This window comes from Bacidia gigantensis, assembly GCF_019456465.1.
Source record: "Bacidia gigantensis strain McMullin 20006 chromosome Unknown contig_180, whole genome shotgun sequence".
Lineage (NCBI taxonomy): Eukaryota > Fungi > Ascomycota > Lecanoromycetes > Lecanorales > Ramalinaceae > Bacidia > Bacidia gigantensis.
This window is the reverse complement of record NW_025408596.1, coordinates 2045890-2060329: the sequence shown is the minus strand read 5'-3', so window position 1 is coordinate 2060329 and position 14440 is coordinate 2045890. Positions and strand designations below refer to the sequence as shown.

Here is a 14440-nt window from a genome sequence, read left to right as displayed (position 1 = left end):
GCTTTCGTATTGCTTTCTACTCGCCTCTCGCCCATCGCTCAATGGCACCTTTCCCAAACCCCCGATCTTCCATCCGTCTTCTTTCCACCTCTCTACTTTCGACAGCCTGCTCAACGTGCTCTTCTTCCTTGTCCTGCACTCGTGTCTTTCCCACTCTATCACTCGCCTCCGCAACCTCCCTGACAGCTTCCTCAGGGACGATAATTCCCTCCAACTCCAACCGTCGCCTCCTCTTCTCAAGCCTGCTCTCCCTCAGCTTCTGCGCCAATAATCGCTGTTCGTCCCTATCGAAAGGGATTTTATGCGTTTCGCCCTCCTTCGGCCAGAAATCTGGGATTGTGAAGCGGTTCTCGAGATTGGTGCCGAAATACCACATCCAGCCAATGGGGAACATGATGTAGAGGCCGAACTATGTTCGTGAGTATCAGTTACCGAGAACTCACCAAGATGGAAGTGGTATTGAGAGATAATCGCATACCTTGAAGACTTCGAGGTTGATCGGGTCGATGGAGCGGGAATGGTGGGTGGCGCGCAGAGGTGGAGGGATGTTGGCATAGCGGCAGACACGGGATAAGCAGCGAGGGAGCATATTGAAGGCTTTGATGGTGTATGTCAGAGGTGAAAGGGTGTGCTTCGGGGTGTGGAGGTCAGCTTGATGTTGAAGTTGTCGAAATTCCTCAATCGGCAGGCTCGAGTTGGACCTCGGCTTGTTTTCACTTCACTTTTCTCCTCTTGGTCTTGCTGACGATTACGTTGGGGATATGCTGGGCGCATGAGGATGATTGTCTCTTGCTTGAACCTCTTCGCCATTATACACATGGTTTGTATCATACCCATTGAGCCTCCGTAAACCCATCCAGCTTCACCACCAACGACTACAGCCAGCATGTCATCCTCCCCAGATGCCCCAATAATCCTCTCCACCCAAGGCAAAATCGCCATCATAACCCTCAACCTCCCCAAAAAGCTCAATGCCTTGACTCAAGACCTCTACTACGAATTGGCGATGATCCTCCGGACCGTCGCCGAGAAGCCCGAAATCTACATCACGATCCTCACTGGCCGAGGGCGCTTTTTCTCAGCGTACACCCTCTTCCCTCCCAATAAGTGCTTCCTTAATGTACTGACGGACATGCCAGCGGCGCAGACGTCACCCAATCCACCGTCGGCACCGGCACCGACATCCGGCGCTCCTCCCTCCAAACCTTCGTCGCCAACAACCTCGACGTCACGAACGCCTTCTATACACACCCGAAGATCCTGATCACGGCGCTCAACGGGCCCGTGGTCGGCCTCTCCGCCGCCTTAATCGCCTACTCAGACTTCATCTACGCGCACCCCTCTACTTTTCTCCTCACGCCATTCACGAGCTTAGGCCTCGTGGCTGAAGGCGGGGCAAGTTATGAATTCGTCCGCAGACTTGGGGTGGCGAAGGCGAACGAGGCGCTCATCATGAGTAAGAGACTTAGTGTGGAGGAGTTGGTTGGGGTGGGGTTTGTGAATAAGGTGTTTGATGCTGAAGTGGGGACGGGGACCGGGGGTGGGGAGGGGCAGTTTTTGGGGAAGGTGATGGAGGAGGTGGAGGATAGGTTGGGGGCGCATCTGAATGATGAGAGTTTAGTGAGAGTGAAGGAGTTGATTCGACGGCCGCATCGGGAGATTCTCGATAAGGCGAATTTTGAGGAGGTTATGGGGGGTTTGAGACGGTTTAGTGAGGGGGTGCCGCAGGAGGAGCTGGCGAGGACGGGGAGGGGGGAGAAGAGGCACAAATTGTGATGATGGTGGTGTTCTGCAGGAGGGGGTTTGGGTGGAGATGGAAGAGAGGTGTGGATGGCGATGTACACGTACGATTTACACGAGTAATGAGGAGAAGGTCGGACGAACTTTCTGAAAATTGGTTTAGAATTTATCTAATACATTTTGCATGAGTCTTGAAATTCATGATGTCTCTTTCGGAACGCCTCGCTAAATTACAAATGTCAGTCGTCCTTTCCATCATCTCCTCTCCCCACCCCCCAACGCATCCCTCAACCGCCCCTCCCTCCCCTTCCAATGACTCCCCTCCTCATAATCCTCCCGTATCCCAAACGCCTTCCTCGCCCTCTCCGTCTCCTTGATCTTCGCCTCCGCAGCCTCATGCACCTGATGCAGCTTAAACTGCCTATTCCCACCACTTTTGTCACCATCTCCCCCTTTCTTTCCCCCTTTCCATCCTTCAGCTTCCTCCAATAACACCCCCCTCAGCCTCTCCGTCCTCTCCTCAATCTCGCTCTCCTCAACCTCCTCATCTTCCAGTTTATCGCGTAGCTCGAACACACGCACTTCGATCTCGCGCAGCCGGTCGTGGTTCAGGATATCTTTGTCTGGTTTGCGGATTTTCTGGTGCGCGGGGCTGTCAGAGGGGTTGGGGTACGGGGCGTATGTGTCGCGGGGTTTGAGGTGCGAGAGATTGCGTTGGACGTAGCCGGAGGTTCCCGAACCGCGGGGGGTGGAGAGGCCAACGTTGGAGGACATGATTGTGTGGGTGGTTTGAAGTATGGTGAGGGTCCAATGGCGGAGGGTATAGTGGTGCAAGTGGTTGTGCAAGGTAAGGTATAACATGGAAGAGTGGCGCGTTTGCAATATGGACGACAAGGCTTGGCAGAAATTTTCATACTGTGAGTGGTTTATGAGTTGACATATCAGCACTATCTGATCTACACTTGCGATATATCAGATATGGTATCAATATCCTTCCAGGTCTGTCAAACAACTTCTGTCTTCATTCTTTACATGACTAGACAGCGTTCCCCCTTCGATTGTGGTGGACGTGGCTCCGTCGTACTCACGCTAGCCCCATCACGCGTCTTGCGCTACCTTAAATGATAAATACCATTGTTCTGGCGCAACAAAAAGCTCGCACACAGTCTTACATTTTCGAATTGGTTGATGGAGCAATGGTCAACCCTGCGATAGGACCGTAATCCACCGCACGATGTCCTCGAACATCTCCCACGTGAGAAAAGCAGTAGTCATCCGCCATGTGTCCGTCGGAGTAGCCCATTTATATCTCACGTATTGATGGTCCGTAGATATGGATCTCGAAGACTCGCTATCTTTTCGAGACTTTCGCACGGTGGAGACATTGGATTGTCAGCGAGGCTGAGCAGTGGATTATGGCCGTAGGGGGGGGCAGAATCTCGATCGTGAAAGGTAGACCCTAGCTGCTTTGGTCGCTCGATCTGGAATCCGTTGACTTCAGTCAAGGCTAGTGTTGAAACTCAGGCTGAAAATGGTTACACTGTCACTGTGCATTGCCCGACATATTGCCTGGTTTGCAGCTGAAGAGGTTAGACACTAACCATTACTGCGCTCAAGTATCATCCTCAACTAGAAGTCGTAGCACGACTCGAAACTTTTTCCTTGTGTGCTCAAGCATTGCTTTGTTCAGTTGTGAATCCGTTCAGTTGAGCTAGACTGCTCAATCAGAGTTGTCTCCATTGAAAACTTTGCCGTCTTCGACATCATTTCTTGACCGGATTCAGCCGATCAAACAAGGACTTTTTCTTATCCGCATACACATACTGCGGGCTCGTCTCGGGGCCGCATCGATCATCACATTGGATCACGGGATTTATGCTCATGTCGTTGGTAATACCGCGGTAACGCTTGGGCTTCTGGAGTTTAGCGCAAGCCGCAGTTGCCTTTCTAGTTGTCTTGAATTCAACAATGCACTCTTGTGGATATACCGCATCGTTGAAGTATAAGTGCTTGAAACCCGATTGAGCAGAGAACAGGGCACGTAGATCCTCTAATTTGGTGTCAGGAGGCAAGAGGCTGACACCCAATGTAGGCCAAAGGGCCTCGACCGGTGCGCATGAGACCTCCTGAGAGAGGTTGACAGCGAACTGCAGCCATCTCCGCCAACTTTCACGTTCCTCGGGGCTCTGCGTTTTCAAGGTGATCTCAACCGAGCGATTCAGAAAGGGTTTCGCTCTGTTGAATCGGGATATAGCTCTTACTCTTATTTCTAGATCCAGTCCGTTCGATAAGTGATGGGCAGTCATCGCTTCGGCTTGGATCTTGTACTCGTAATTGGCAGCGTTCAAATAGAAGATATCCCGCGTTTTGCGTCGAGGTCCTGCTTGGTCGTGGCATATAAGGAACGGCCCGACGAGTTCATAATAGCCTCTCAAATCGCCCCCTTGAGTTCGGCTGACTTGATTTAGATATCCCTCCTTTAGGACTTTCCTCCGGATCCGTCTTCCGCGATCCCAGACTCCTGTTGATTCAACCCTGAAAGATATTGTGGGCAAAGTGGCGGCCTCTCCGCCATCTCTGAGTATCGATCTTTCCTCTATCCAGGTCATTTTGGACATACTGACACCCCCTGCAAGATTCTCGAAAATAGGTGAGGATTTGTCCAGGCCGGCGCAGGGACCTGAATCCAAGGCTATCATACCCCCAGCTCTTGCAAATGCGTGTCGAAAAGCGGTCGCGTGCACGGAATCCCAAGTAGCAAAGAATCGTGAGTGCCCTGGAAGGTCTACTGCGAAGAGCAAGCTTTCGAGATTGTTGCAACACCAAATGACAGCTCCTCTTATCGATTCGCTGTTAATTGGCTGATCATTTACAGTTGAGACAAGCTGAGAGGCTTGTATTTGGACAGTATAAGAGCTTTGGTGCCAGTAGATACCACGACTGTCGTCGCATGCCCAAAGGTGTCCGTCCTTTGATTTTACGATGCATTTTTGCACCGACTCAGTTTTAGGTCGTGACATTACCGCGCTCGTATCATTGTTGTATCTGGCGATGAATGCTTGACATCTATCAGCAGGCTCCTGCCAATGGACGCTATCAGAGGGCCTGCTAGAACGCCTGCAGAGGAGAGCTTCCATCCAGTCGAAGTCACCTTCAGCGCTACCTGAGCATAGACAGATCTTTCCTCCATTCGATTGGGTAATAAAGAACCCAAGATCTGTGACTTTTGTAGCGGTTGCAGCATTCAGATCTGATGGGGTAACAGCAGCTGATGTGAACTGCCTTTCTGCGTACCCCATGACAGACCCTGATAGGGGAACTGAGCCGGCCAGATGCCCATCTGAGAGATTAAAATAAAAAAGATGACCTCGGAAGAGCTTGAAATGCGATCTTCTTCCTAACTCGCTATCCCCTGGTATCAAGATATAGAGCCAGCCGGTCTTCAGAGGCTTTTGATGTTCGAGAGGAGAATAAATCGCCTTTGCCTTCTCAACAAGGTCCTGTTGCAAACTTGCTTGGATTATTGGGTACGTGACGCCTTCGCATTTTGCTAAAGAGTCAATCCAACTGGATTTTTCAATTTCACTTGGGGCTTCGAACACGTGAGCCAGAGCATTCCCTACTGCTAAAATTCTGAAGCGACGTTCGGGATGCTGTCCAGCTTGCTCGGTTAATATCTCGGCTTTCTCGATATCGATGGCGCCAAGTGGATATAAAAGCTTATTATTTACGAGCCTGAAGGAGTGGGTTTCCGAATTGCCGCTCCCGGGTTTAAACATCATCAGATCTCCTGATTTGACCGATGTTGTAATATTTGTCTTTACGGCCTGCTTGATCCCTGACGAAGATAAGATTGAGGTCTCGTTACCTGATGTAGCGGTATCCGCTTGCTGGCGACCATCCCTAAGTGGCAAACCCTTTTCAAGATCAGGAACCTGTTTTGACCTCAATTGCAGATCTCGTATGCTTGCCTCATCGAACAACTCTGACGGGCCTTCGTTCTCCGATTGTGTAGGTCGGAGAGGGCTTTTAGGGCGATCATCAGGTTCATTTGGAAATATGGGCAGATCACTCCAGGATCCTGGCATTCGGTAAGTAGCAGGCTCGTCATGAAAATGCCCAGAAGACGTGACTGCAGTCGGAGCATCTAGTGGAAGCCGAGGTGGAAATGACGTTGGCAACTCCTCAGCTCGTGGGCTCTCTTGACCTTTGGATTCGTCGCGCTTCGCTCTGGGCGTACTCTGATCAACATCTCCCCTTCTATGCTCACGTTCACCCTGAGCGTCAGAGCCTCTTGTATCATGATGAATATCGATAAGATTGCTTTCTGATGGTAATCTATTTGCTATCATGGTTTGGGAGTCCGACCTGTCAGGCTTCGGCGTCTCGCCAGCGCCCAACGGAGCTTCGGGTGGACTATTTATTTGCTCCATGGACGCTGCTCGCGCCATGATCTCTTGACTTTGGGAGCTTGAAACATCATCAATGTGAATCACAGGAATTGAATTTCCGCTTGCTTCTTTCCGTGCAGAAGAGGGGGCACCCAGGAGGGATTCTTCCAGTGGGTAGCCATGTGCTGCTTGGGTAAGTTTAGAGTACGGCCGTTGCTCTGCTGTTTTCCCAATGTCGTGCAATGCGTACCTAGCATCGACTTTCGGTAAAGGGTCTGAATTGTTGGTGGGGGATACCATCCTATCGCTGGCATTTGTACTAAATCCGAGTTTTGCGTTCCCAACGTCGTGAGTAGCAGGGCTCCTATCAGCTAATTCTATGGCCTTGGTTTCCCGACTGAGAGGTACCCCAGATGGCGGGGCTGACCCCCGGATAAATTCAAAATCGTTACCTTGTAGACGTGATTCTAGCGGGCTCGCTTCTTGTAGCTCGTTTGCTGATGTATTAGGGTGTGCTAGTTCTTCCGAAGCAATCGCTCTTGGTGCGTCCTTGGAGTCCGGAGACTCTAAATATCGAGGCTTTTCTAGTGCCCTGAGCTCAGCTTGGATCTTTTGGCTGGTCCTTGTATCGCTCTCTGAAGTTGGCGTTCGACTTGGTGTTGGGCCTTGTAGCTGCGTTGAGATTGTCACAGCTTCAGACGATACTTGACTCTGGTGGGTCGAGGTATCAGCCATCGGCGTCGACGGTGAAAGCTGTGCAAGGTCTGTTCCTTCAAGTGTTAAAGGTGGTGTGATTGGGGCGAATTGAGCCTGAGACATGGTGGCCTTCTCATAAATAGAAAATTGATCATTTTGCTCTTCACGTGTTAGGTCGCTGTGCTGCAGTGAGTCAATCGACCGTCGCTGATCACTTATATGATCCTCTGCTTGAGCAGCCCATGGGAGTTGAAGGGCTGTTTGGGCTGACATTCGTTGAGAGGGATGTGGTTCGAGCAAAGCCTGGATATATTCAATACCACTGGTACTCGCATCATTCTTTTCCAGTGCTGATTTTGGGAACTTTTGGTGCTTAGCGCGGCAATATGATTTCAATTTCCTCCTATTTGCGAATGGAAGTTCGAGAGTCATGATCTGGTAAAGGACACATCCAAGACTCCACATGTCAACGGCGACCGTGTACGTTTCATCGTCTTCACCACTACTGTTATCGTCGTCTTCCTCGTCAAGAAGGTGTAGAACCTCCGGCGCTATATAATCAGGTGTACCAATAGTTGTGTGAAATCTTGTCATGCCATCGTGAATACGTTTACTGATCCCAAAATCACCAATCTTGACCCACCAAGGACGTTTCTCAACCACAAAGATGTTCTGAGGCTTCAGGTCGCGATGGGCCCATTCTTGAGAATGGAGCAGCGTGAGGCCCTCCAACAACTGTTTGGCTATGATTCTCGCATCAGGTTCTGCTATCTTGGCGTCAAGGTTTTGGGCAAGATCGCCATGCTCGAAGTATTCCATGGCAAGATACACGGCATCCAAACTCTCGTACCAGCCGAAGAAGTTGACGAACACATCATCGTTCTACATTCAAGTGCTAATATCAGCTCGGCAGCACAAAGACTTGGAGAGCGGCCTTGCGCGCCGGTACCTTTGACAACCTCCCTAGAGCTACCAATTCCTTCCTGTAGTCTATGGGCAGAGGAACTGATCTGGTCCCTTTCACAATCTCTTTCACGGCGCGGCAATTCGCCGACCTGCCGTCCTCACTCTGCAGCCAAACCGTCCCAGAGGCACCTCGTCCGATGCATTTCGTGTTCTTCCATTTCGTGGTCTTAATCGCATTGCGAACTTTGCGCACGCGATCTGCATATTTTCTGGTCTCGAGGACTAGGCCCTGAGAATGGTCAAAGCTGACATTCAGCCTGAAGAATTCTTCGAGGTCTGAAGCCGAAGGTTCTGCTGACATCCCGAGCCGACCACCGAACTTTCATCGACAGCAATATGACATATTTGTCCTCGGTTCCGTTGCCAGAGGGTCTGCAGTATCATCTTCGAGGATCATACTCAGGACATGGGGTCGAGGATTGATCTTCAGCTCCAACGGCTCCTACGCTAAAGCTGCCGACCCCTGCACCAGGCGTCATCGCTTTCTTGATTCATGCACTGCACCGAGTCTTTGGCTAGACTCGCTAGACTCTGGTTAGATCGCCATTATTGTACTTCATGTTTGCCTTCCCATGCGATTGATGCAGATCTACTGGAGTGATTTGTATACTGCTTGTGATGGAGCCAGTGGGAGCGGCGTTTGCCGCCCTCAGCGTCATCGATCTTTGCACCAAGTCAGTAAGAATTCTTGACCTTTCTCAGTTCCGGCTTGTCAACATAGCAGCCAATTTGAATGAAGAATGAAGAATCTATGTTCAGATGACATGCCACCATAAGTCTTTGCAGCCAGCTGGAGAGAGGCAACCAATGATTGCTAACCTGGATTCTTTAAAGGTATGGGAATGAGCTTATTAAACGGTACCGGTCATACAAACATGCCGAAGGTAGAGTTTATGAGCTAGTCCTGCGCATTGAGGACCGATGGCTCAAGATGAACGTCCAAATCGACTTTCTCCGCACGGTATGGGAGTAAGTTTTGCGCATTCCTCCTCCCAATTCCAACGAAGTGGTATGACTAATGCCCTTGCAGTACGATGGATGGAGCTCTTCAGAACCACCAGAATCGTGTACTTGAGGTCCTCTACGAGAAATTGCAGCGCGCGTTCACCACCCTCGAGCGCGCAACTGACTCCACAGGCTCTGCAAAGGCTGACAATAGTGGCGTCAAAGTCAACAAGCTCAAGTTTGCTGTATTCATGGAGAGCCATCTCTCCAAAACGGTAGAGGATCTAGAGATGTGGCATGCTACTTTTGACCCGTCCTGGTGGATTATCACCCGCATTTCGAACCGAAAGATTGATCAACAGCTTACGTCTGGTGCCTCTCAGTCTCTGCAAAAACTCAAAGAACTAAGACACGCAATGGAAGACGGCTCTGACGCCACTCAGATGGAGAAGAAGTCGATTTTTCTGTCTAAGGACGTGACCTTCGACAAGCGGGCATCAATTTCGCATTCTTCATCATACAGCGCACAAACACCTGGGTCTCCAGCTTGGACAATCATTGACCAGATTAGATTCAAAAACCCTGACAAGCCTTTGACGTCCACCAAAGATGTCAGGGATCTTGCCCGGATTTTGGCAAAGGTTGACCCATCCATATTCGGCCTGCTTTGCTGCGAAGGCGTCATCAAAGCCCAAGATGCTTCAGAAAAGGTCATTGGCTTTGATTTCGTTTTCACTGTACCATCTCACTACCGCGACCCTCGAAGTCTGCGTGACATACTCACATCGCCAACTTCAGATGTCCCGTTGAACGAACGATTTGCACTTGGTTCACAGCTTGCACGCTCTGTCTTCTTTATTCATGCTTCGAGCTTCGTCCACAAAAATATCCGACCAGAAACCATCATTGTATTCAAAGAAGGCTTATCTAGGCTTGGTAGACCTTTTCTGGTAGGGTTTGAGCGATTCAGGGTTGACTCTGCACGAACCTTTCGATCCGGCGATGATCTCTGGTGGCGAAACATCTACCGACATCCAGAGCGTCAGGGTCTGATGCCTGAAAAAGACTACAGTATGCAGCACGATATCTATTCTTTGGGCGTCGTACTACTCGAAGTCGGACTAGGGACCTCCTTCGTCAAATCCACAAGAGACGAACAAGGAAATGCTTCTTCTTCACCGGATTATGACTCGGGGGTAGTCGGATCAATGAAAAGCGAATCCCATGGATGGGCTAACTCTCTCAAAAAGCATTTTGTGGAGCAAGCAGAGTCCAAATTACCCGCCATCATGGGTCGGAAGTACACACAGGTTGTGATGTCATGTCTTACGTGTCTTGACAAAGATAACGAAGCTTTTGGTGATGAAAGCGAACTTGAAGACGAAGACGGAATTTTGGTAGGAGTGAGGTTCATCGAGAAGGTACGAACACCTCTCGAGCATGATAGAAGTACTTAATAACTTTTCAGATCTTGATGCAACTAGATGAGATCTCCGTGTGATGAAGTCCAAGTCGCCGACCAAAATATTGCCCGTTTCGTTGAATCGGCGACTCAGAAATCAGCTACAAGTTAATGATGCCTCCTAAATTCGAAACTGTTCCTGCCAACTTGACGGCAACTGACTGCCCGCCCACAACCTCATGGTCATTGACCGGAAAGAATAAGCCACCACCAATGGTCACGAAAATGATACCCTCCTTTCCATTTCTCCCAAATGCTATGGAAGCACGCCATGTTGAGTCGTGTTTTCAACTCGACTTGTGGCACTACGAGTAGCATAGTGTACCGCACCAAGCAAGAAGTCTAGATGCACGCGCTGGCGGAGGCAGCTTTACATGAGTTCTCCTGGATTCAAGACGAGCTTCAGATCATTCTTACATCTACTAGAAACGACAGCGTCATAGACCACGCCGCACTCACGATCTCTTGGCTTTCTCACTCCATTTACTCGATCCGGCATTGCCGTCTCTCCACGAAGTCGCCCAAACTCAAGCGTACCAACCAGACCCCACCGTGTACGATCTTGAATCTCGACGTAACTCTCGTGGCTGAAAGCACTTATCGGAACTCGTACTAATCAAGCCTGACTATATCACTTGGCAGCAATACTTCTGGAGATCAAGAGGAATAATGTGGCGTCCATCTTCACTTTAGGCTCGTCGCCAAGCTGGCTATGTTAGATTATCTAGGTAGATCTGTAAACGAAGCACGGGACAGCGAGGAACACCAGATCCAATGGAGCGGCTCATGTGTCGTACGACCTTAATATTAAGGTGGTATTACTCCTGCAGTAGCATGGGTGTTTATGGGGCTAGAGAGATCCAGGCTCTGAAAGCATTCATGCTAGGTGCACCAGGGGTGTGACGGAAGTGGTCACGACTTGGGAGCTATTGGACTGGTCTGGCATTCGTCCATGACATACTCTCCTGGCGTGGCCTAGATACTCACCAGACCACCACCAGGCACCATCCAAAGACCTACTCCTTTACCAACACCTTCTCAGGCGGTGTCACCTCAACCTGCTCAGTGGAGCTCCCCCTCGTCTCCGGACTCCCCGTCCCCACCACCTCCCCTTTCACCTTCCTTAACCCCTCCCTCTCTCATCACCGCTGCAAAGACAGCTCTAAACTGCCTATGCCCATCAATCAACGGAAAGAACCCAGCCACAAACAACGTCCCCCAAATCCAAATAATCGCCACCACAAGCCACGCAGTAAAGAATGTCTTGCTGAAAATGTACTTCGCCGCATACATTGGTAGCGGCCACAGCACCCAATGACCCACGAACGTCGCGATACTCCAATAAGCCGCAATTCTCGCCCAGCGCTTAAGATGCGGCTGCGAGCCCGCCCCAGTTTCATTAAGCTCTTGCTCGATGACAGGATCCACGGTCGCAACAACATCATCCCCCGTGTCAAAAGCAAGTTTCTCCTTGCGAAAGTCCGCCCAATCGAAATTCTGCGGATTGAACAAGGAGAGGATGATCGTGTAGGGCAAGGGGCTGAATGCGGAGGCGACGGTGCCGTACACGCAGGGCAAGATCTGTCCCGTCGTTGCGACATTCACGCCGCCGTACAGCGCGGAGGCGGAGCCGAGCCAGACTGCGAGACCGGTTGCCATACCCAGGAGCGGAGAGAGGATGGCGGCGATGCGGGATTGGCGACGCCAGAGGATCGTGAAGGCTGTGGGGAAGATGCCGGGGCAGGTGAGGACGCCTTAGGGGTGTGTTAGCTTGTAAGTTCTGAGCGCTGTGGGTGCTTTGGGATGGGCTGGGCCGGGTTGGGTTGGGATGCGGATCGAGGGGGGTAATACGTACCCAGCATGTACAGTGTCCAGCCTAGATCCACGCCGACGTAATGCAGCAGCGTGCTGAAAGCGGCGGCAAAGACTCCGAAGAAAAGCACGCCGTAATGGCTCCAGCGGATGACGTCGGCATCTTTAGCGCGTCGATTGAAGTATTGTCTGTATATGTCGAAGCTGATGATCGAGCTTACAGCAATAACTTGCGCTGATAAGGTCGATGTGACTGCCATGAAGGTGATCAATAAGATCCCGGCTGCTCCGCCTTTGCCGGCGATGGTGATTGCGGCGTATGGTAATACCAGGCCACCACTGACTTCGGTGGCTGACATACGCTGAACAGTATCAGTATGGTTTTCTGGCGTGTCGAACCTGGATACATACTCTTGGGTAAGTCGGGAACCGAGGCTGGCCTTCAAGGCCAATGGCAACGAAGCTCATGGTGGTACCGAGACACCAAGGAACAGCGAAATATGCGATACCTCCAATCACATATCCAGGTACCACGGCAGAAGGCGAGGCGGAAAATGCTTTCACGAAGAAGCTAGTGTCCATCTGCAAGAATGAGTTTGGCAATACTGGGTTTTATTTGAAAATGACTTACGATGACAAGTCCGAAATTGGCGAGAATATGCAGTATACCAAAGTAGATGCCCTGTTGGCACCTTAAGTCAATGATCCGCTAATTAGAGGTGATTTGATGTTCATGCTTACCCCTTTGGATGTCATGGTCAGGTAGCTGCCCGCGTGATTACCTTCCACAGGGTGCGCTGTTGAGGCCGTTCGGACCAGCTCGTACAGATGCCCAATTGAGCCGATCTCTGGAATTGTGAATGCTTTGACGGTGAAGAAACAGCAGATGATAAGGATAGTGAAGGTATGGAAATAGTCCGTCAAGAAGCTGCGAAGATTAGTGTTGGCTTGTGAGCGATATTATGAGGACTTACGTCGCTTTGATACCACCAACAAAAGTGTACAAGACTACACCAACCGGAAGGAGAAAAGTGGCGGCGATGATATGGATACCGGTCCTGGACAACAATCTATTAGAGAAGACACGCACAGGACTCTATTGACTCACAAGGCCGTTATTGCCGCGGATGCTCCAAGTAGCATATTGGCGACAGCGATGATATTGTTGATGAGGCACAAGCCCATGTACACGATGTGTGCAGTCGTGCCTGACTTATCAGCTCTTCGCTCCAATGATTCATGACAGAGACTTACCATATCGTATGCGGACAATCTCGAGCAGCGTGTGTGCTTCCGGAATCTTGAGCTTGCAGGAGATTCCGAGAAGTGCAAAAAAGACAATCATCGGACTACACCCTGCAGCAAACCAAAATGGCCCAGCGAGTCCAAAGTTGTAGCCGACGAGGGTAGAGCCGAGCATAGCAGTACTCCAGAGCCATGACTACATCACGCGGGTGAGTTACGGCCAACCAGCTCCGTAGGTCTTGTACTTACTGATATTACGGCAGAGGCAGTCAATCCAGTACGAACATTTCGGTTTGCTGTCATGAACCTGCAAACGAGATTCAGTCAGATGCATCAAGGGGTTTGCTTCGTGACTCTTACATTTCTGTCTTTTTGTTGTCTTCTCCAACTGTCCTCTTTAAAAGTCGGGTCACAAACATCATAACTAAGTGCGAAGTCAGTGTCCATTTGCCGGGTGTCAATATGAACTAGCTTACCAAAAGCGATAATCAGGCCTATCAACACGACGACGATATATCCAACCGCTTGAGAAAGAGCCGGTTTAACTACCTCAGACGCAGCAGCGTCCGCAGACGCTCGAACTTGAAGTGACATCCTCAATCCTCAGCGACGATGAACAATGAAGCTTTCTCAGCACACGAATGAAAAAGACTTCAGTTGGCTTTTGATGGCGGGACTTGCACGAAGACAGAAGAACAGGCTTTTAAGATCTCCAAGATCCAGCCCAGCAGAATCACATCATTGTCTGGAACCAGCGATCGTACTGCACAGGCCAAGATAAGCGAAGTCAACGTGGTCTAGGTACACTAAACCTTGAACTCGGATCTCTTGTAATTAGCCCGTGTGTTTTGGCAAAGAAGACACGGCACACAAGCCGAGTCCATGGTCCCGGATATCAGTCCATGCGATGTCGGAAGGATAGCGACATCGATATTGGACGACATTGTGGGGGTTTTTCTCCACACTGTGACCGTTGATGTAGATCCTTGGGCCTCAAAGCATGCAATTGACTTTGACCATACTGATTGGCGAACAAGCCGGACAGGTTAGGGTCATACAGTTGTTAGTAATGAAAGCTTCGACAATTGCGTGGGATGCAAGTACCACAGATCTTGAATCTCGAGTTCGCCAGCATGTGCTGCACCGGAATGTCCCAGGTGTGAGTGAAGAGGGATGGGTCTAT

At 50.4% G+C, this 14440-nt stretch overlaps 6 protein-coding genes across 6 annotated transcripts; 2 read left to right on the top strand and 4 right to left on the bottom strand.

Annotated features, from left to right (window-relative positions):
- Nucleotides 1–16: 16 nt before the first annotated feature.
- KY384_003560 (uncharacterized protein) lies at nt 17–589 on the bottom strand (the record flags this gene model as incomplete). The annotated part of the gene is made up of 2 exons (XM_044812074.1): nt 17–409; nt 479–589. The coding sequence occupies 2 exons, from the start codon at nt 587–589 to the stop codon at nt 17–19; spliced, it is 504 nt and encodes a 167-aa protein (XP_044671207.1).
- Nucleotides 590–886: 297 nt separating this feature from the next.
- On the top strand, nt 887–1776 carry KY384_003559 (uncharacterized protein; the record flags this gene model as incomplete). The annotated part of the gene is made up of 2 exons (XM_044812073.1): nt 887–1083; nt 1140–1776. 2 exons carry the CDS (start codon nt 887–889, stop codon nt 1774–1776), a joined length of 834 nt encoding a protein of 277 aa, XP_044671206.1.
- Nucleotides 1777–1938: 162 nt separating this feature from the next.
- On the bottom strand, nt 1939–2514 carry CWC21 (RNA-splicing factor; the record flags this gene model as incomplete). Its single annotated transcript, XM_044812072.1, has 2 exons — nt 1939–1961; nt 2013–2514. The coding sequence occupies 2 exons, from the start codon at nt 2512–2514 to the stop codon at nt 1939–1941; spliced, it is 525 nt and encodes a 174-aa protein (XP_044671205.1).
- Nucleotides 2515–3503: 989 nt separating this feature from the next.
- On the bottom strand, nt 3504–8094 carry KY384_003557 (uncharacterized protein; the record flags this gene model as incomplete). The annotated part of the gene is made up of 2 exons (XM_044812071.1): nt 3504–7709; nt 7777–8094. 2 exons carry the CDS (start codon nt 8092–8094, stop codon nt 3504–3506), a joined length of 4524 nt encoding a protein of 1507 aa, XP_044671204.1.
- Nucleotides 8095–8827: 733 nt separating this feature from the next.
- Nucleotides 8828–10239, top strand: KY384_003556 (uncharacterized protein; the record flags this gene model as incomplete). Its single annotated transcript, XM_044812070.1, has 2 exons — nt 8828–10159; nt 10207–10239. The coding sequence occupies 2 exons, from the start codon at nt 8828–8830 to the stop codon at nt 10237–10239; spliced, it is 1365 nt and encodes a 454-aa protein (XP_044671203.1).
- Nucleotides 10240–11262: 1023 nt separating this feature from the next.
- Nucleotides 11263–13432, bottom strand: KY384_003555 (uncharacterized protein; the record flags this gene model as incomplete). Its single annotated transcript, XM_044812069.1, has 8 exons — nt 11263–11954; nt 12056–12374; nt 12424–12594; nt 12644–12694; nt 12754–12940; nt 12987–13070; nt 13121–13220; nt 13267–13432. 8 exons carry the CDS (start codon nt 13430–13432, stop codon nt 11263–11265), a joined length of 1770 nt encoding a protein of 589 aa, XP_044671202.1.
- Nucleotides 13433–14440: the final 1008 nt, after the last annotated feature.